The sequence below is a fragment of the Grus americana genome, unplaced genomic scaffold (genome assembly GCF_028858705.1).
Source record: "Grus americana isolate bGruAme1 unplaced genomic scaffold, bGruAme1.mat scaffold_689, whole genome shotgun sequence".
In the NCBI taxonomy this organism is placed as follows: Eukaryota; Metazoa; Chordata; class Aves; order Gruiformes; family Gruidae; genus Grus; species Grus americana.
Genome location: NW_026561906.1, coordinates 16,829 through 35,379, shown reverse-complemented (window position 1 = coordinate 35,379; position 18,551 = coordinate 16,829). Strand labels below are relative to the sequence as shown.

Sequence of the window (18,551 nt, the reverse complement as noted above, 5' to 3'; positions counted from 1 at the left end):
CAGCTCGGAGGGGCCGGGAGGGAAGGGGGGAGGAAGGTCCCACAGCACTGGGAACGTCACTGGGGAATGGAGAAGGCAGAACAGGCGCCCTGCACCCCGGCCCCCCGAAAGGCATCCCCCTCACCAGGATGATTTTGGTCTCGTCTAGCTCCGCCTGCACTCTGGTCATCGGGTCGGCATCGCGGGGGTTCTCGGAGAGAAACAACACAGCGTCGGCACCGCTGCCACAGGCATGTCGGCATCCCCCGGGCCACGGCACCGCAGCACCGGCGTCCCGGCAAGCACCGGGGCGTCACCCGCGCTCCCACGTGCAGACGCAGGGCCGCGGGGAACGTTTCCTGGCCTCGGCGCCAGACCCGCGGGGGTGCCGGGGGCCATACCTGGTATTTACTGAGGTAACCGTCCAAAGCTGCATAGCCGATGGTCGCTGGGGATCCCGAGGGCCAGTCTATTTTGCTGACCTGCCTGGAGAATTCATCCAGCACCTGCGACACGAGGAAACGGGCACTTACTGCCTGGCGGCTCCGCGGCGGCCGGAACGGATTTGATTTTCTCCTTGGAAAAGGAGATTTTTCTCCTCGTCCCCTTTTGAACAAACTGAGTGAAGAGACAGAACTCCACTTCCTCAGGCGGTGCCCACGCCAGGTAGGGGTGACTGTCCCCAGCCGTCCCCAACCATCCCCAGCACCCTGTGCCCTGCCAGGGCGGCCAGACAAGTCATCACCAGTTTTCGGCAATGCCGGGAGCGCGGCCGCACCCAGTTTTCCCCGCATAAAACCCAAGATGGGGCGTTTGTGAGGCCAACGCCTGGGCTGGCAGCACGGTGGAGCTGGGGCTAAGTCTGAGCAGGCGAAGCCAAGTCACTGCACGGCCTGGAAGTTTTGGGCTGACAGGATCCCGCTCGGCTCAGCGCTGACATCCCCCAGCTAACGAGCAGGAAGGTCGTTTCCTCGTCAGAGGGCGAGCAGCAGATCTGGAGGAGCTCCCCAGAGCGGCCTCACCGCAGACTGTCGCCTCCGGAGCCGCTCCCAGCCCGTGCGCTCACCTTGTCCAGCAAGGTGAAGCAAACCCGCTGCGGATACTCGTTATCTGCAATCACCACTCCGGCCAGCCCGTCGTTCCGCACGTACACGTGGCAGAGGTACTCTGGGCAGAGAATTCACGTCAGAGAGGCAGCGGGAAGGTCTGGAACTTCCCCCAACGCTCCCCGCCTCCCGCCCGGCCCCGGCAGCTCTTTCCCGACCCACGAATCGCCCTGGAAGGTTTCGTTCAGCGACCACATTTCACGTGATGTCATCAGGAGAGCGGGAAGGGCTCAAATCGGCCCCAAATTGGGCCACAGCAGGTTACCGCAGCCCGGCCACGTGGTGCGGGAGAGGACGCCAACTTTCCAGGGCAGCAGGTATGGCCAGAGTTGAACAAAACACAGAGGGGGAAGCGCTCAGCCTGATTTTAATAACAACCTGCCGCAAGCCAGCAGTGTCATCACCGAGGCCGCACCCTGCGCGTCCGAGGGCTCGGGAGACACGTGGAGGCTGGAGGCGAGGCCAGAGATCAGGGTACGGAGCCCCGATTCGCACGGCAGAGCTCGAGGGAGAGAGGAAGGCAGCGTAGCTGAACCCCTCTCGTGGGGCGGGCTGGGCTCTCGCCCCGCTCATCCGCCTCACGCCTTCAGCGTTACTCATGAGATCTCGTCTTTTTTATCACAAACCAACACGGAGTGAAGGACGCGCGGCCGCACGCGCTGCCCCCGCGTTATCCTCTTACCTTGCTCCTTGACGGAGGCTCTGCTGCCCAGCTCCGAGCGCTCCACGATCAGCTGGCTCGTGAAGGTCATGAATTCCTGCACGCTGCAAACACGAAGTGACGGCGCTCGAGTCTGCGTGCGGCACAGAGAGCTACCGGAGGTGCCGGCGCAGTGACCGCAGGGGAAAATCGTCCGTCCCGCAGGTCCCCGGCGTTTCAGGTGGACTGAAATCAGGGGAGCGCCCGCGTCCCTGCGGCCGCAGCGAGGGACTCGCATCCATGGGGTGAAGTTGGTTTTTTGGTGACTGAGCATAAAGTAAAGCGCTGTCGAACCACGGATCTCAAACGCACCTCAGCTACCGACCGCTCTGAGGCAAAATTAAGGAACATCCTTAAGCCAGACTTGCTCTAAGTCTGGAAAACATTCCCGAGCCCAGACTCGAGTCCTGCCAAACAGGCTTCTCGCGTAAACCCTCCTCTTCACCCCGCAGCGAAAAAAAAAAAAAAAGGTCAAAAATCACGAGCAAGCGCAAAATAAATCTGTTGCCAACACACACCGTCCTGGGCACGCCGGGATTAACGGATGTGAGGCAACAAATTCCCCAGTTTAGCTGGAAAGTTCCAGGCAGGGAACCCCGTCAGAGCTCAGGCTACAGAGTTTGCTCCAACACCCCCCCACCGACAGCTCCCGCTCGGGAGCTTCACGTGACACGGCACCGACAAAACACCAACGAGCACCAGCGCGGCACAGACCGCGGTTTCCTCGCTGGAAGTAACTCCAGAACGGGGATTTGCCTCTCACAGTTTACATATTCTTTAGGATTGGGGTTTTTTGGGGGGTTTTGGAGGGGTGGTTTTTTTTGCATTTCTCCCAGACCGGACAACACGCGATCAGACGCCGGCTCTGCCGAGACTCCGCACCATCGGGTTTCCAGGCGCTGCAGAGAAAAGACCGGCCCAAAGTTTTCTTAACATCCGACTTCAGCAGAAACAGAGGACCGACACATTCCTCCCGGTCTGGGGGTCTGCCGGCAGCCGCAGCCCCCACCGTCGCAATTCCAGTATTTCACAGTATTCCCGGAGGAATCAGCCACCAAAGACCTCATTCTCTCCCGAATTACTTGGCAGAGGTTTGGCAGCAAACACCGCGCATCGGCACGGCCAGGCCGGCCCCGTCCTCCTGCCCGGCAGGTTCTCACGGCTCCCGGGAACCAGAATAAAATCTGGTTCATCCCAGCTTCAAACCCCAAACTCAACTCTCTGGTAACTCCACAGCCTCCAAAAATGTACATGCAGCGTTTTGAACCCAAACTTAGGTTAATCGCACCTCAAATATCACCCTCTCGCAGGTGCCGAGGCGCAAGCCGTCCCTCCGAGCACGAACCAGCTCAGGACAAGGATGAGCCACCAGAGAAAAGCAGCGAGGCTAACGAGCACAGACACCCCCTCATCACCCACAAAAGGCATCGCTGTTCCTGGAAAGCCAATTTAAGCAAAGAAACAGCCCGCTGCCGGGGAAGCGGCTCTTTCAGCCGTAGCCGACGGCAAAACCACGCAGGGAATTTTCTGTGGATCTGAAAAACAGAGCTGTGAGTACGAAGCGATTCGGGTTTTTAAGAGATTGCTTCACCCGCCGCAATCCGTCCTGGAGCGCGTGCGTTGGCTGTGCTGGCACAGCTCCTTTATCCCTCTCGCATATTTGGCTAAGAAAGCATTATTTGAGACGATCTTACTTGGGCATTTTCCCTTTATCACTGGAACTGCAGAACCAAATGTGCTCCAGGCTCCATAAAATCTTGGCAGGGATGGAGCACGGAAAATTCGAGTCCTGTAGGTGAGTATTTCCTGAAGCTTTTATCGTCTGGGACCGGGAAACGAGCTGTTTCCCAACAGGCACCTGCTTTATTTTCCAGCTTTGAGAGGCTTTTGGGAGCTCCCCTCAGTTGCAAGCCCAAGGGCAGCTGCCGAGAGCTCTGTGATCTCTGTGTGAGGCACGGGGCGGGCAGCGGGACAGCCGGGAGCCCGGATCAGTGCTTAGGGCTAACCCGGCTCACCCGGAGCCATCCGAATAACCCGAGCGGAGGTTTACGTGCTGGGAAACGTTCAAGATTAGACCAAACGCCTAAATAAAAGACACCAGAGGGTGACGCAAGCCTCATTAGCCTGACACAGAGACAAACCTTCTCCCACTCGCGCCTCACGCCCCAGGAGCTGCCGTGACTACCGGGGTTAGGCACTCGCTGGAGCCGACCCGAGCGCTCGGGGTGTTTCCCTGCACCCAGATTTTATTGCTTGGCTACGGCAGAAGATTTAACGTCCTGTTGCCAGCCCCGACTGGTTTCACCCCGGTCCTGAGGCTGAAAGATCACTCCAAGGGGATTTTGCAGCGTTGAATCACACACGCAGGGTGACAGCTCCCCACGGGGGGGTCTCCAAGGGGGTTTATCCCTTAGGAGAAGCCTGTTACTGCCGCCACCGCATACCCAGTGACGCAGGAGCAGAACAGGGAAGAAATCCCCCCAAAAGCTTCTACTTCCTCTCCCCCAGGTCCTGCCTGAGCCACGTCCCAGCCCTGCAGCACAGAGGGGAGATTTCCCCCCTCCCCCCCGGATCTCCCTCGGGAGGATCTGCCGCTCCAGGCACCCACCTGGACCTCTGGAAGAAGTTGAAGGTGGAGACGTCGTAGGCAGCTTTCAGCAAATGCACTTTGGGGTCACCTTTGTAAAGGACACTTAGGCTGTAGAGCCTCATCGTGGCGTCTCCCGCTGCCCTGGGTGGAGGAAGGAGACCCTGCGGGTGAGACAGGGGCCGGGCTGCGGGGGGGGGCTCGGAGCCCCTCCCCACAGCACCTGGGCCTCACCGGCCCCCTCCTCCCACCCCTGTGGCTGGGGGTCCCCCCGCCTCCCCCAAACCTCCGTCCTTCAAACGCCAGCCCCAGGCACCCTGTGGGGGCTGCCTGACACCCCCAGAGCCCACCCTGACCCCCCATCCCCTGCCTCCCCCAAGCCCTGGTTCCCTCAGCTGGGACAGCCCCGGCACTGACCCTCTGCCCGGGTCTGAACCCCCCTGCACTCCGCTAGCCCAGCCCCCGGCCCCCAGTACAACCCGGCCCCCAGTATAACCCGGACCCCATCCCAGTATAACCCAGACCCCAGTATAACCCGGCCCCCACCCCAGTATAACCCAGTCCCCAGTATAACCCGGCCCCCACCCCAGTATAACCCAGTCCCCAGTACAACCCGGCCCCCACCCCAGTATAACCCAGTCCCCAGTACAACCCAGCCCCCACCCCAGTATAACCCAGCATAACCTGGCCCCCACCCCAGTATAACCCAGTCCCCATCCCAGTATAACCCAGCCTCCAGTATAACCCAGCATAACCCGGCCCCCACCCCAGTATAACCCAGTCTCCAGTATAACCCAGTCCCCATCCCAGTATAACCCAGCCTCCAGTATAACCCAGTCCCCATCCCAGTATAACCCAGCCCCCCCCAGTATAACCCAGTACAACCCAGCCCCCCCCCAGTACAACCCAGTACAAATCCCCCCCAGTACAAATCCCCCCCAGTACAAATCCCCCCCAGTACAAATCCCCCCCAGTACAACACACACACACACACACACACACACACACACACACACACACACCAGTACAACCCAGCCGCCCCCCACCCCAGCGCAGCCCCGATCTCCCCCCCGGCCCGGCCCGACCCCCCGCGGTACCGGCAGCTCCCGAAGCGGCTGGAGGAAGCGGCGGCCGACGGGGGAAGGAGCGACCCGGAAGCAGAACCCGAGCGGCCGGAAGTGACACCGGCCCCAGGCAACTGCCACGGGGCCTCGTTCGCTCTGCGCACGCGCCGATTTCGCCACGCCCCCTCAGCCTCTTGACCAATAAGCGCCTGTCTCTCCTTCCGGCCTCGCCCACCGTCGCTCGCGGGCCGCCTCCCAGCTGGACGGCCAATCAGCGCCGTTCTGGCGTCATGGGGCGGGGCTTCTTCCGCAGCACCTCCAGCGGGGGGCGCTCTATCCCGGCGTCCTTTGCGTCAGGGGGCGGGGCCTGTCCGCTGTGGGGCTGGGCGTGTCCGTGGGGCTGGCCTGTCCCCTGTAGGGCTGTTCTGCCCACGGGTGGGACCCCTCTGTGGGGCTGGCCTTTCCCCATAGGGTGGGGGCCCACTGACCGGGTGTCCCCCCGAGTTTCAGCCCCCCCCTGTGGGGCGAGGACCCCTCTCTAGGGGTGGGCACCCATCGCGGGGGCAGGGATGAGCCCTCCCCCGCCCCACGGGTGCCCCCAGGGCCGGGAGCAGGGTGGGGGCAAGGCGCTGTGGGGTGCCCCTGTGCCCCCTGGGCCCTGCCGTGACACCCCAAACCCTCTGCCCACCCCGGGCCCCTCGTTGCCCCATGGGGCTGCCAGCCCCCCCCGGCACCCGTCCAGGCTCTGCAGGGACCCTTCCTTCTCCTTTCTGGCTCCGTGTCCGAGGGGACGCAGCCGCAGGCCAACACCGGGAGGTTTTGGGGTCCACCCGCGGCCGGGAGCACCCCCGTGCCTATCGGGACCCCATGAGCTGGCGTTTCCCCAGGTGCCCCCAACGCTTGGCTGACGGCACCAATCCGGTGACAAGGAGGGGATCGCCATGTCCCCGTCCCCCAAAACCAGCGGCCGGCCACAGTCCACTGTGGCGCCCAGCGTCCATCCCGGCATTGCCAGAGCTTTTCCCATCCTGGGCGCACGGAGCACTTCCCAGTCGCCCTCGCCCCTCGCCAGGCAGCCGTAACCTTTGTCATCGAGCCACCGGCTCCTCCGGCCCGGCACGGTCTCCATGGGAGCGTGCCGGGTTGCTAAGCCGTCCGGTGGAGTGCTTGCCACCGCCGCCAGGACATCGAGCCGTTGATATGACAACTGGAGCGGGGACACGGGTGGCCCGGGGCGTGGTGCTTCGCATGACAGGGCCAGCGGCCCCCGGCAGGGAGGGGTCCTGGCCGAGCCTCGCCGCTACGCCGGGACTTCCCCGCTGGCTGTAGGAACCCACCGGGGTGGGCTCGCGACCCCTGAAAACCATCCGGCGCGCTGGGAAATAAATTTACCGGTGAAAGGAAGCGATCAAGAAGAGCGTGAGCCACGTCCTCCCCGGCACGAAGGATGCGGGGCGAGAAGGCTGAGCCCACTGGGGCGCCAGGCCCCTCTCCCTGCCCCTCCGCTTGAGGGTCCGGAGGCCGGGGGGGGGGGAAGGTCGAGACCCCCCCCCTCAGCAGGTGCTGGAGAGGAGGCAGCCGCCGCCGGGTGTCGGATGAGATAAAGCGGCGAAAGTGGAGCATCCCCCGGCGCAGCGAGGGACGGAGCAGCCCAGCGCCGGCCGGACCACTGCCGGGACGGGGAAGGGGGCTCGCTCCCCGGGCCAGGCGCGGCGGCGGGGTGCCTGGGGGTCTGGGGGGGGACGGCTCGGCCCGCAGCCCACCCCGCCCCAACGGCTGCCCCCATGCTGGATCACCGAGCCAGGATGGAGAGCGGCAGGAAGGAGAAGGTGAGGCCGCTGACAGGGCGATCCCTGGGGGGAGATGGGGTGGGGGGCACCCAGCGAGTGCGGGGGGGCGGCGCGGATCCCCCCCGGGCTTCTGGCCATCTCTGCGGTGAGCGGCCGGGCGCTGCGGGCATCTCCCCGCTGCGTGGGGACGGAGGTAGCCGGGAGGGGAGGACGGCTGGCGGGGAGGACGCAGGCTCCGGGGGCAAAGCCGGGCAGCCCGGGGCCCGCCCCGACATGCCCGGGGGGGTCCCCGTCCCCAGGGTCACCCCCCGGCACGCTCTGGCGAGGGCACCCAGCGCCATAAGCTGGGGCTCTGCATTTTGGCACGCCGGGTCTCAGCACGGTGCAGATCTGAGCCTGGGCGTCCCCGCGCCACCAAGGACTCGGGATGGAGCCGGGGGCGTGTGTGGGACCGCACGGCCGTCGGGACATCGCCCTTGGCATCTTGCTGCCAGCCAAGAGGCCGCCGTCCCTGGGATGAGAGGGGGCCCGTCCCCTTCGGCTGGTCATCACCGTGGTCACCGGGGCACCCGGAGATCGGCACCCGGCTCATCCCCGGCCAAACGTCGGCTGGGGGCAGCTGCTCCCGTCTCCTCTCCCAGACGGATTGAGCTCCTGGCACTGTGACGTGGGCGAGGAAAGCGGGGCGCTTCCCTGCTCCGCACTGGGACGTACCAGGGGACACGGAATGTGCCAGGGGCAGGAGCGCGTGGCTGGCAGAGTCGGGCATCGCCGGCCACCGCAGCCTTCAGCCACGCGGTTTCCAGCTTCGTCCCCTTTGTGGGATGCGTCAGAGCGAGCGGTTTCCTTGGGAAGCCGAGAGCCGGTTTTGGTCGCGTGGGAAGAGCCGAATCCCACCGAGGAAGAGCCAAACCTGTCGTTTTGGAGGCGAGAAAAGGGACGAGCCAGGGCACACGGAGCCTGAGACGGAAAATGTGTTGGAGAAATAAAACAGCCCCTCTGCTGCCATCCTCGGCTGCCAGCCCCAGGGACAGGGACCCTCCGGCCGTGGCAAATTTGGCCTTTGCGTGCCAAACAGTGCTGCAGGATGGCTTCTGCATCACAGAGCACCGAATGCCTCCAGCCACCAGCTCTGGCAAGATGGTTGAATCCGGCTCTGCGCTTCTCCTGGCAGAATTCTTCCAGCCGGCCCGGGCTGAACACCCTCAGGGTCACGGCAAACCTCGCCACGGTGCTGCCCTGGGCTGTCCCGGCCCCTTTCTGGGGTGGCCGGCGGCATCCCCTGGCACAGCCGCGTCCCCCGTGGTGCAGCTGCGTCTTGTCTAACGGCACCGTGGGGGTTCAGGGTTAACAGAGCCCTCGGGCTTCGGCGCCGGGGCGGATGGCCAGGGAGGTGCCCGGATCCCCCCTGGCTGTGGGTGGTGGCCAAGGCTCCCCCGGCATGAGGGCTCCGTGGGGCAGGAGCTTTCGGGACAAGGAGATATTTGGGATGAGCCCCCGCTCGGGGGATGGAGGCCGAGGGACGGCGCTCGGGGCCGGGCCATTTATCGGGATGCACTGGGGGGGGTCAGGGCGAGCGGCCGAGCCGAGACGGTGGGCGCTCTCCCAATGCCGGGATTATCCGAACCACATCCCAAAGCCTTTTACAGAGCCCCCCACCCTGAAACCCATCGGGAAACGGCAGCAGCCTTGAGGAAAACATCCGTCTGCCGGCGAAAGTGCAAGCAGGAGCGTTTTAAGCTTGCCCGGATCCCGGTGACTAATGAGCCTCTAATGCCGCCGGCTACATCTGGCCGAGCGTCGAGCGCTCTCTCCCCCCGGCTCCATCTGACAGCCCGGGGCTGCCTGCCCCCGATTACGTGCCGTGGCTAATGGAGGCTGCGCCGGCGGTGGAGCCCGGGGTTGCTACGTAAAGGGTAAATACAGGTCCTGCCTGCCAGGCGCTTCCCTCGAGTGGGCCCTGCGATTCTCCCTGGTAGCGAGGCGAGGGAGCAGTTCCCAATAATACTCTTTATATCCTGCCCTCGGACCCGCTCGCACAAGGTTTGATGAGTGGAAAATGGTACCCGCGGTTCCCTGGGGGATAAAGGGACAGGGATGCTCCCGGCTCCCAGGGAACCGAGGAGGACGCAGCACCCTCACAGCAGACACGGAGGGGTCCCGCACCCTCGGTGGGAGCCGCCGAGCTCCTGAATGGCATCGCCGGAAGCGCTCCTCGCTGGGAAAGACCCTGGGATTCGGCGGGATGGGATGTGCCAGGTCACTGGTCCAAGCCCTGCCGGAATGGCGCTGGCTTCAAAGCAACCGGACGAGCTCATGGAAGACGAACCAGCAGAAGGTGATGGCACGGGGACCCCTGTGCCGACGGCAGACGTCTGGCAGGCAGTGCCGGGAGAGGATTTGGGACCAGCAGCGGCTCGTGCCGGCCCTGCGGGTTCCCCAGCGTGTCCGTTAGGTTGGAGGCAGGACGGCAGAGAGATGGGATAAAGTGTTCAGGGTCTCTGCGTGCTGGTGGGGAGAACCAGGGCGAGGGGAAGGAAAATTTGGATTATTTATTGCGGTTCAGGACAGCTGGGTCCCGTATCCCCCGTCCATCCCGCTGCAGGTGGAGCAGATCCTGTCGGAGTTCCGGCTGAAGGAGGAGGACCTGAAGAAGGTGATGTACCGGATGCAAAAAGAGATGGACCGAGGGCTAAAGCTGGAGACGCACGAGGAAGCCTCCGTCAAAATGCTGCCCACCTACGTCCGCTCCACACCCGAGGGCTCAGGTACAGCGCCGCGGGGCTGGACAGGCACCGCTCCCGGTCCTTCACTGTGTCACCTCTTCCCCAGACCTCGCCAAGTCCAAGACCCCCCCCTGAGCCCGTCACCTTTTGTGTCCCCCCTCGGCTCTGCAGAGGTTGGAGATTTCCTGTCGCTGGACCTCGGTGGCACCAATTTCCGAGTGATGCTGGTGAAAGTGGGCGAGGGGGAGGAAGGGCAGTGGAAGGTGAAGACGAAGCACCAGATGTACTCCATCCCCGAGGATGCCATGACGGGGACGGCCGAGATGGTGAGCTGGGCATGTGGCGTCCCGTCCCCTCCCACACAGCCCCCGTCGCCGGGCAGGGACACGCAGCGCCACGTTTCGGTGGGGACACCGGCGGGTTTGTCCCTCGTCCCTCCAGCCGGCAGAGGCCGGGGGGTGGCGGGGGGGGTGGCACGGGACCCGCGGTGGGGACAGCGGCTGGCCGCGGGCAGCCGGGAGGGTGGGGGGCAGCACCTGGCGAAGGCTCGACCTCCTCTCTTCCAGCTCTTCGACTACATCTCCGAGTGCATCTCCGATTTCCTGGACAAGCACCAGATGAAGCACAAAAAGCTGCCCCTGGGCTTCACCTTCTCCTTCCCCGTGCGGCATGAGGACATCGACAAGGTGAGGGGGCGGCCGGGCAGCACCAGGACTCGGGGGTTCCCGGGCCTGGCTACACCCACAGCCCCCATCTCACCCTCGCTCCAGGGCATCCTCCTGAACTGGACCAAGGGCTTCAAAGCCTCCGGCGCTGAAGGGAACAACGTGGTTGGGCTCCTGAGAGACGCCATCAAACGGCGAGGGGTGAGATGATCCCACGGTTTGCGCTGGAACCGCGGCGGGGGGAGACCCCGGCATCCCCGGCCATCCCCATGACGGGGCCGCTGGAGCCTGGCATGTCCCTGGGAGAGGTCGTTCCATGCGTGCGCACACACGTGTGCGTGACACGTGTGTGCGTACACATGCGTGCGTGACACGTGCATGCGTCCTTGTCCTCGGGGATCCCCCCCACCCCTGACCCGCCTGCTGTGGGACAGCCCAGGCCCCCGGCAAAGACCCCGACGGTCCCTCTCCCCCCTCCAGGACTTCGAGATGGATGTGGTGGCGATGGTGAACGACACGGTGGCCACGATGATCTCCTGCTACTACGAAGATCACCGGTGCGAGGTTGGGATGATTGTGGGTAAGACGGCCCCTTCCCGCAGGGACACGCGGCAGGCGAGGGGGGGACACCGTTCCCACGGCCCCGCTCGCGCTCCCCCGCTGCGAACAGGGGCTTGTCCTTTCGGGGCGGGGGGGACACACGCCAAGGACAGGGGGGTGGCAGCCGCACCCTGCCGAGGTCTCCTGAGGTTGGGACACTGGATGGCATCACCTGGCCCCGGCGCGGTGGTGGGGACACCTTTGGGGTGGAAAGAGGGTGATCACTGGCATGGGTCTGTCCCCAAGGGACACCCACTATCCAGGCTGCCGGTGGCTCTGGCATCTCACCGTCTGGGTGGGCGCCCACTGAAGGTGGCCAGTGCCGGCTGTGCCGGGAGGCCCAGGAGGTGGTTTGAACCCCGCGGGCTCCTTCGGGAGCAGCCCCCCGCCGCCCCCCAGCCCCCCACTATCTTTAGTGCCATCAACCACGCGGCCATCTGGGCTTTCCGCACCGGCTCACGCCGTCCCCTCGGCCTGGGTAAACACCGCACCGCCGGCGCCGGGCTGTTTATCAGCTCCCGGGCTGCCCTCGTCGCACGGCAGCCAGAGCCCCTGGGACCCCACGGTGGCTGCGGGGAAGGACCGGGGGGCTCCGGAGGGCTGAGCTGCCCCGTACGCCGGGATGGGGATGTGTGGCTCCCAGCGCAGCCCCCCACAGCCAGCGGGGAGGGACATTGGGGTTCGGCGCTATCCCGTGCGTCCCCCCCCCAACCCCACCACCGCCCGGTCCCATCCCCGGTTCCCGCTGGCAGGGACGGGCTGCAACGCCTGCTACATGGAGGAGATGCAGAACGTGGAGCTGGTGGAGGGCGACGAGGGGCGGATGTGCGTCAACACGGAGTGGGGGGCCTTCGGCGCCTCGGGGGAGCTGGACGAGTTCCTCCTGGAGTACGACCGCGTGGTGGACGAGACCTCACTTAACCCCGGTCAGCAACTGTAAGGAATAGGACAGAGCCAGTTCCTCTGGGCATTCCCCGTCCCTGTCCCTGGCTGCGTCCCCTGCGCCCGCCCTTCTCCTTCCCCCCGCCCGCCCACGCCACGCCGGGCTCAGCTGAGGCCGGAGCAGCTCGTCACAGGTACCCCCGACGCGGGGGTCCTTTGCCCCGGCTGCCGTGCCCGCATGCAGGGACGCGTCCGGCGAGGAGGAGGGGGGAAGGAAAGAGTGGGTGCCGTGGGACGTGTGTCCCCCCCTCGCCCCCAAGTCCCGGCCCTGACGGCCACCCCCTCGCCGTGTCCCCCCCCCAGCTATGAGAAGATCATCGGGGGGAAGTACATGGGGGAGATCGTCCGGCTGGTGCTGCTGAAGCTGGTGGACGAGAACCTGCTCTTCAACGGGGAGGCCTCCGAGAAGCTCAAGACCCGCGGGACCTTCGAGACCCGCTTCGTGTCACAGATCGAGAGGTACGGTGCTGGCGGGGCCGCAACGGGGGGACCGGTGCCCCCAAACTAGCCCGCTCCGCTGCCCCACAGCGGGGTCTTCCGTCCCGTCACCCCACAGCAGTCCAGGCGCGTTGGGCTGTGCCACAGCGGCGTCTCCCGTCCCCCCCTCCGCAACCGCCCCGCACGGGGTCCCCGCGTCCCCCCGTCCCCCGACTGACGTGCCCCTCTCTCCCCGTCCCAGCGACTCCGGCGACCGCAAACAGATCTACAACATCCTGACGGCCTTCGAGCTGCTGCCCTCGGGGACGGACTGTGACATCGTGCGGATGGTCTGCGAGAGCGTCTCCACCCGCGCCGCCCAGATGTGCTCGGCCGGGCTGGCCGGCGTCATCAACCGCATGCGGGAAAGCCGGAGCCAGGAGACCCTCAAAATCACCGTGGGGGTCGACGGCTCCGTCTACAAGCTCCATCCCAGGTGTGGATCCCCGGGAGCCTTCCTCCCGCCGCCATCCCCTTCCTCCTCCTCCCGCATCCCCCTGCTCCCCAAGCCTTGACCCCGTTTTTTCCTCTCCGGCAGCTTCAAGGACCGCTTCCACGCCACGGTTCGGCAGCTGACGCCCGGCTGCGACATCACCTTCATCCAGTCGGAGGAAGGCAGCGGGCGTGGGGCCGCGCTCATCTCGGCCGTCGCCTGCAAAATGGCCTGCATGATGGGGCAGTGAGAGAGGACTCGGGGGGGAGGATGAGGATGATGATGGGGGGGGCGGGAGGACGGTGGTCCCGCTCGGAGCTCTGCGAGGAGCAGAGACAGACGCAGGAAGGGATTTGCCGCCGGCGGAGGCGGCTCCCGGCTCCCCAATAAACGGGGTTTGTGTGGACTTCTCCTCCGGGGCCGCTTGGGCGAGAGCTCCTCGTCTTCCTCGCGCTCATGGGGATACTCCCCCCCCACGGGGCCGCCCCACGCGTGTGGGACACCCGAGGGTCATCCTGCGCCTCCCCGGCCCCTGGTGTCCTCCCCACACAGGGAGCGGGACCCCCCTGCACCCCCCCCAGCCCCTTTGCTGGGGGTGAGCCCCCCAGGGAGGGTTGGGGGGTACATGGGGGTCGGGGGGAGCCCCAGGGGTGCAGAGAGCAACTGGGATGCACTGGAGCTGTGCCGGATGCGGCGGGGCGCCAATTCTCGGGGATCCCCTTCAGCTTTGTCCCCGCAACGGGGGGACGGGGTGGGGGGGCAGAGCCTGGGGGCACCCCAGCCTCCCCCTCCCAGCGCTGACCCCCCCCAAAAGGAGGCACCGACCCCCACCAAGGGCTAAATCCCCTCCTGCCAGCAGCAGCACCCCGACACCCAGCGGGTCCCGGTGCACCCCAGAAGTGCCGTGGCTCGGCCTCCATCCCAAGCAGCCAAAAAGTGTCCCCTCCCTCCGGTGACCCCTGGCACAGCCCGGCGGCATTGGCACCCACTGGCAGCGCCAGGTTTACGGGATACCCCAGGGTGTTTGGGTTCCTCAGAGGGTCCAGGGCAGGTTTTTGGGGTCCCTCTGGGAGTCGGGGGCACCCCAGGGTGCTGGGGTCCTCTGGGATCTGGGAAATCCCCAGGGTCTTGGGGTCCTCCTGGGGCACCCCAAGGTGTTGGGGTCTGTGTGGGGGCACCCCGAGGTGTTGGGGTCCTCCTGGGGCACCCCAGGGAATTGGGGTCCCTTTGGGGACCTGGGGGCACCCCAGGGTCTGGGACCCACTTGGGCTGTTGGAGTCAGCCGGGGGCTGTGGGGCCACCCCATAGTACGGGGCACCCTGGGGGTGCAGGGACACCCTGGGGGTCTGCGGTCACCCTGGGGTGTTGGGGTCACCCCACGGCCCTGGGGCCACCCCAGGGGTTGGGGGGTGCTGGGGACACTGGGGGGTCTGGCCTGCCGGGGGGGGCGGGGCAGCCCTGGGATCCCTCAAGCTCATTGGAGGAGGGGAAGGGGATCCCTTCTGCTCTGATTGGCTGCAGCCATCAGCCAGCGGGATTCCCCGTGTTCTGATTGGTTGCCACTAGAAAGACATCCCTGAGCTCTGATTGGTGGAAGCCCTCAGCCAGCAGGATTCTCTCTGTTCCAATTGGCCAGGGCCCAACAAAAGGAATTCCCTGCACTCTCATTGGCCAGGGCCAAACAAAAGCAATTCCCTGTGATCTGATTGGCTGTGGTCAAAAAGGGATTCCCTGCAAAATGATTGGTCAGGGCCAAACAAAAAGGGATTCCCCACACCCTGATTGGCTGAGGCTGAGCCCCGCTCCCGCAGGGCAGCGGGGGCGGGGGCCATGCGCAGCCTGGGGGGGCGAACGGGGGGGTCAGGAGTTCATGGATGTAATGGGGGGGTGAGGGGGGGTCCCAGGGTGGGGGGGGTCCCAGGGTGGGGGGCCCAGGGCTCAGCCCCTGCCCCCGCTCTGCTCCAGGCCTTCAGCTACGTCGACCAGAACCGGGACGGGACCCTCCCCGAGGGGACCTGGAGGACACCGACTCGCAGCTGGGTCGGCGGGCGCCGCGTGGGGATGGGACGGGGACAGCTGCGGCACCGAGTTGGGGTGGTGACGGTGCCGGGGGACAGCGCCGAGCGTGGGCCGGTGCCGGTGCCGAGTGTGGGACAGCGGTGATGCCAACCGCAGGGACGGCGATGTGTGGGGGGCAGCGCCGGTGCCCGTGGCAGTGACGGTGCCCAGCGGGTGACAGTGACGGTGCCCAGCCCAGGGCAGCGACAGCCGGGGGCCACCCGGGTGTGCGGAGGGAACCGCTCCATCTCCTGAGGGCATTGCGGTGGCACCCCTGCCCTGCCGGGGCCAGGCTGTGCCCCGTGCCCGGTGCCACGCAGCCCCGTCACCGTGTGTCCCCCCAGGGAAGATGAACGTGAGCGAGGCGGAGCTGGAGGAGATGCCCCTGGCACCCCCAATGCCCCCAGGGGTCAGCCCCAAACCCCCCCTAACACCCCCCAGGCACCGACTCCGAGGAGCCCATCCTCAGCGCCTTCAGGCTCTTCCACCCCGCTGGCACCAGCACCGTGAACAAGGATGAGTGGGGGGGGTGGGACCCCTCGGGGGGCGGTGGGGACCCCTCAGGGCACCCGGCCAGGCGTTGTGTCCCCCGGGATGGGGATGGGAGCTGACTCCGGGCCCGGCCGGTCCCTCTTCCCGCAGGTTTAAGCGGCTCCTCCTGACCCAGGCGGGTAAGTTCTCCCCCAAGGAGGTGAGGCAGCTCTCCCGGCCGTCACCGTCACCATGCCCCTGCCCACCCCGTCCCCTCGCGTGTCCCTGCAGGAGCGGGGACAACAGGACCCTCAGGGGGACGCGGGTGCCCAGGACGTCTGGCTCTGCCTGGCCACGGGGAGACGTGGGGAGGAGGGCACAGCCCCCGCGTGTCCCCCAGAGACCCTGTCCCCAAGGTCCCCAAGTGCCCGGTCCCATCCCTGAGACCCCGGCCCCATCCCTGAGATCCCGCGTGCCCCACAGGGACCCCATCCCCAAGGCCCCTGTGTGTCCCCCATAGACCCCATCCCCGCGGTCCAGCGTGGCACCCCACAGGGACCCGTCCCAGCCCCCGGGTGCGTGTCCCCACGCAGCTGGAGCGGACGTTCGCGGTGACGCCCACCAACGTCTCGGGGAACATCAACTACAAATCCCGGTGCTACGCCATCACCCATGGGGACGGGAAGGAGGACTGAGGGGACAGTGGGTCCCCTGCCGCGCGCTCCAGCCAAATACACCCCCACAGGAGGGGACCTCGTCCATCCGTCCGTCCGTCTGCAGCGGCCCCAGGGAGGGAGGTGGCTCCATCCAGCCTGGGCTTCGCACCCCCGCACGGCTCCATGGAGCTGGCACGTCCCCAACACAAGGGACAGCCCCCCCCCGAGACACGGTGGCCTGAGGCGAGATGCTTTATTGCGTGGGGAGGGGGCCAGGGGCTGGGCTGGCAGGTGGGGCTGGGGGGGGTTCAGGGTTCCAGGGGTGGCACTCGGGGCCGGCTGCAGCGCTGAGCCCTGTGGAGACAAGGAAGGAGCGGTGGGTCAGGGGCCACTGTCACCCCATCACCCCAACTCGGGTGCCAGCGAAAGCGTCTCCTCCAACCTTCCCCCCTCTCCAGGCTGCATTTTGGGGTCTCACCCCCACCCTGCAGAGGTGCAGGCATGTTCCCTCCTGGGGGCACAGGACCCCCAAGTGCCCTTCCACTCCTGGGGCAGGCGTGGGGTGCAGGGCGCAGGGTGCAGAATGTGGGGTGGGGGCGCAGAACACAGGGAACAGGGTGCAGGGCACAGGGTGCAGGGTGCAGGATGCAGGGCACAGGGTGCAGGATGTGGGGCGTGGGGGACAGGACTGGGGTGCAGGACACGGGGCGCAGGATGCGGGGTGTGGGGTGCAGGATGCAGGGCGTGGGGTGCAGGATGCGGGGTGCGGGGGGCAGGATGTGGGTGCTGACCAGACTCAGGCCTTGCAGAAGCCGATGGTGGTGCAGATGTCCTGGGGCTGGTCGCGGTTCTGCAGCGCCTCGCTGATCTGCTCCCGGTACTTAGCCAGCAGCTGCTTGCAGACGCGGCCCAGCAGCTTCCCCAGGGCCCGACAGGCCTTGTCCAGCGCCGCATCCACCGCCGCCTGCCAGGACCAGCCCGCGTCAGCGGGACCGCGTGTGGGGCGCCGACCCCCGTTCCGCTCCCCCAAGCCCCCCCCAGCCGCCCCCTCACCTCGTCGGGGTCGTCGCCCGCCATCGCCTGGATCTTCTTCAGGATCTTGGTGCACAGGCTGCACTTCTTCCCCCTGCCCGGCGCCTCCGCGTCACCTTTGGCCGCGTCCCACTGCGGGGGGGAACGACGCAGACACTCAGGGCCGTGTGGGGCCCCCCGATGTGAGCGGGGAGGCTGCCCCACGGCCGGTGTCGAGGCCGCGGGGCAGCGGGGCTGGTGCTCACCGTGGCCAGGCTGTCCCAGAGGTCGCGGCAGTACTGCTCCCTGCGGCACTCCACCGCCGTCGCCACGTCCTGGCACCAGGACGCGGGGCCGCCCTGGCAGGGCTCGGGGACCGCGGCCCATGCCGCTGAGCGGGGACAGTGAGCGCAGGGACAGGGGCGCGTGCCCGTCACCGAGGTCCCCGTGTGCCCCAGGGGTGCCCAGACGCCCTCCCCACTGCCCCGGGTGCTCGACCCTGCTCAGCCCCCATCCCTGCCGTCCCTCCTGCCTGTCCCCGTGTCCTCCCGTCCCCACCATCCCCCCGTCCCCGCACATCCCCTGTCCCTGCCACCCCCAGCTGCCTGTCCCCACGAGGACCCCATCCCTGCCATCGCCCGCTCCCCACACCGACCCCGTCCCCCCGTCCCCAAGCACACTGCCACCTCGGCTGCCGTCCCCGCTGTCCCCTCCACCCTGGGGTCCCGTCCCCCCGCTGCTCCGGGACGCGAGGGACCCCCATTACCTCCCACGGCCACCAGCACCAAGAGGAAGGCGGCAGCCATGGTGAGCCCACTCGGGAGGGTGACAGCGGGTGACGGCGGGCGCGTCCCACCCTGACGGCTTTTATAGCCCAGTGCGCGGGCTGCGGGGACGGCCGCACCACTCAGCGCCTCCGAAACCCCAACACCCCTTAAAATGGAGCGGCACGGTCTCGCCAGCCCCCTTCCGCCCTCACACCTCCGCCCTCCGCCCCCGCGGCAGGAAGGGGAGCCGGGGGGGGCGGCCCGGGCCCCAGGAACCCCCCCGAGCCCCGGGAGCGGGGGTGCTGCCGGGGGCCCCGAGCCCTCGGCCCGGTCGGGCCCTGTGCGGGGGCACCGTGAGGGGGGCGCGGGGCCGGACGCTCCCGGGCTCCGGGGCGGGTCCCGGCGGTGGGTCCCGGTGCCCCCTCCATCCCCTGCCGGGCGCCGGGGGGTGCCGGTCGGTCCCGCTGGGTCCCGGTTCTCCCCGTGGCCGTGGCCGTGCTCCCCCCTCCCCCCCCCGCC

The 18,551-nt window shown here is 66.9% G+C and overlaps 4 protein-coding genes and 1 long non-coding RNA gene across 8 annotated transcripts; 3 read left to right on the top strand and 2 right to left on the bottom strand.

Annotated features, from left to right (window-relative positions):
- Window positions 1–4: 4 nt before the first annotated feature.
- Window positions 5–5,597, bottom strand: YKT6 (YKT6 v-SNARE homolog; the record flags this gene model as incomplete). Its single annotated transcript, XM_054812175.1, has 6 exons — window positions 5,470–5,597; window positions 4,394–4,516; window positions 1,768–1,850; window positions 1,046–1,146; window positions 381–485; window positions 5–190 (listed from the first exon to the last, which is right to left on the bottom strand). Coding segments are annotated over exons 2-6 (579 nt in total), but the record flags the coding sequence as incomplete, so codon positions are not given.
- Window positions 3,227–3,790, top strand: LOC129200930 (uncharacterized). The gene is made up of 3 exons (XR_008575169.1): window positions 3,227–3,335; window positions 3,513–3,580; window positions 3,660–3,790. It is a non-coding gene; the product is annotated as an uncharacterized LOC129200930 (long non-coding RNA).
- A 1,532-nt stretch (window positions 5,598–7,129) lies between the features above and the next one.
- Window positions 7,130–13,326, top strand: GCK (glucokinase). 4 transcript variants are annotated; one of them, XM_054812178.1, is made up of 10 exons: window positions 7,130–7,265; window positions 9,832–9,994; window positions 10,124–10,278; window positions 10,519–10,638; window positions 10,723–10,818; window positions 11,098–11,197; window positions 11,970–12,153; window positions 12,463–12,618; window positions 12,839–13,072; window positions 13,175–13,326. In XM_054812178.1, exons 1-10 carry the CDS (start codon window positions 7,221–7,223, stop codon window positions 13,317–13,319), a joined length of 1,398 nt encoding a protein of 465 aa, XP_054668153.1. In that variant the 5' UTR covers window positions 7,130–7,220; the 3' UTR covers window positions 13,320–13,326. The 4 variants fall into 4 exon arrangements, with proteins under 4 accessions (XP_054668153.1, XP_054668152.1, XP_054668156.1 ...); XM_054812177.1 differs by lacking the exon at window positions 7,130–7,265 and adding an exon at window positions 9,214–9,564; XM_054812181.1 differs by lacking the exons at window positions 7,130–7,265; window positions 9,832–9,994; window positions 10,124–10,278; ... (1 more) ...; window positions 10,723–10,818; window positions 11,970–12,153 and having other exon boundaries at window positions 11,122–11,197.
- Window positions 13,327–14,939: 1,613 nt separating this feature from the next.
- MYL7 (myosin light chain 7) lies at window positions 14,940–16,293 on the top strand. The gene is given in 7 exon segments (XM_054812174.1): window positions 14,940–14,945; window positions 15,035–15,071; window positions 15,074–15,109; window positions 15,472–15,565; window positions 15,567–15,647; window positions 15,770–15,818; window positions 16,192–16,293. Coding segments are annotated over 7 exon segments (405 nt in total).
- A 199-nt stretch (window positions 16,294–16,492) lies between these two features.
- Window positions 16,493–18,528, bottom strand: LOC129200929 (saposin-C-like). Its single transcript, XM_054812184.1, has 5 exons — window positions 18,032–18,528; window positions 17,532–17,656; window positions 17,308–17,418; window positions 17,046–17,218; window positions 16,493–16,608 (listed from the first exon to the last, which is right to left on the bottom strand). The coding sequence occupies exons 1-4, from the start codon at window positions 18,069–18,071 to the stop codon at window positions 17,051–17,053; spliced, it is 444 nt and encodes a 147-aa protein (XP_054668159.1). The 5' UTR covers window positions 18,072–18,528; the 3' UTR covers window positions 16,493–16,608; window positions 17,046–17,050.
- Window positions 18,529–18,551: the final 23 nt, after the last annotated feature.

Excerpts from the sequence above, each read along its gene's own strand:
- LOC129200929 (XM_054812184.1), bottom strand. The coding sequence starts at position 18,071 with ATGGCTGCCGCCTTCCTCTTGGTGCTGGTGGCCGTGGGAG. Across the intron at positions 17,657-18,031 it reads GGTGCTGGTGGCCGTGGGAG|CGGCATGGGCCGCGGTCCCC; the intron begins GTAATGGGGGTC and ends GTCCCCGCTCAG. Across the intron at positions 17,419-17,531 it reads TCTGGGACAGCCTGGCCACG|TGGGACGCGGCCAAAGGTGA; the intron begins GTGAGCACCAGC and ends TCCCCCCCGCAG.
- GCK (XM_054812177.1), top strand. The coding sequence starts at position 9,286 with ATGGTACCCGCGGTTCCCTGGGGGATAAAGGGACAGGGATGCTCCCGG. Across the intron at positions 9,995-10,123 it reads CTCCACACCCGAGGGCTCAG|AGGTTGGAGATTTCCTGTCG; the intron begins GTACAGCGCCGC and ends TCGGCTCTGCAG. Across the intron at positions 11,198-11,969 it reads CGAGGTTGGGATGATTGTGG|GGACGGGCTGCAACGCCTGC; the intron begins GTAAGACGGCCC and ends TCCCGCTGGCAG.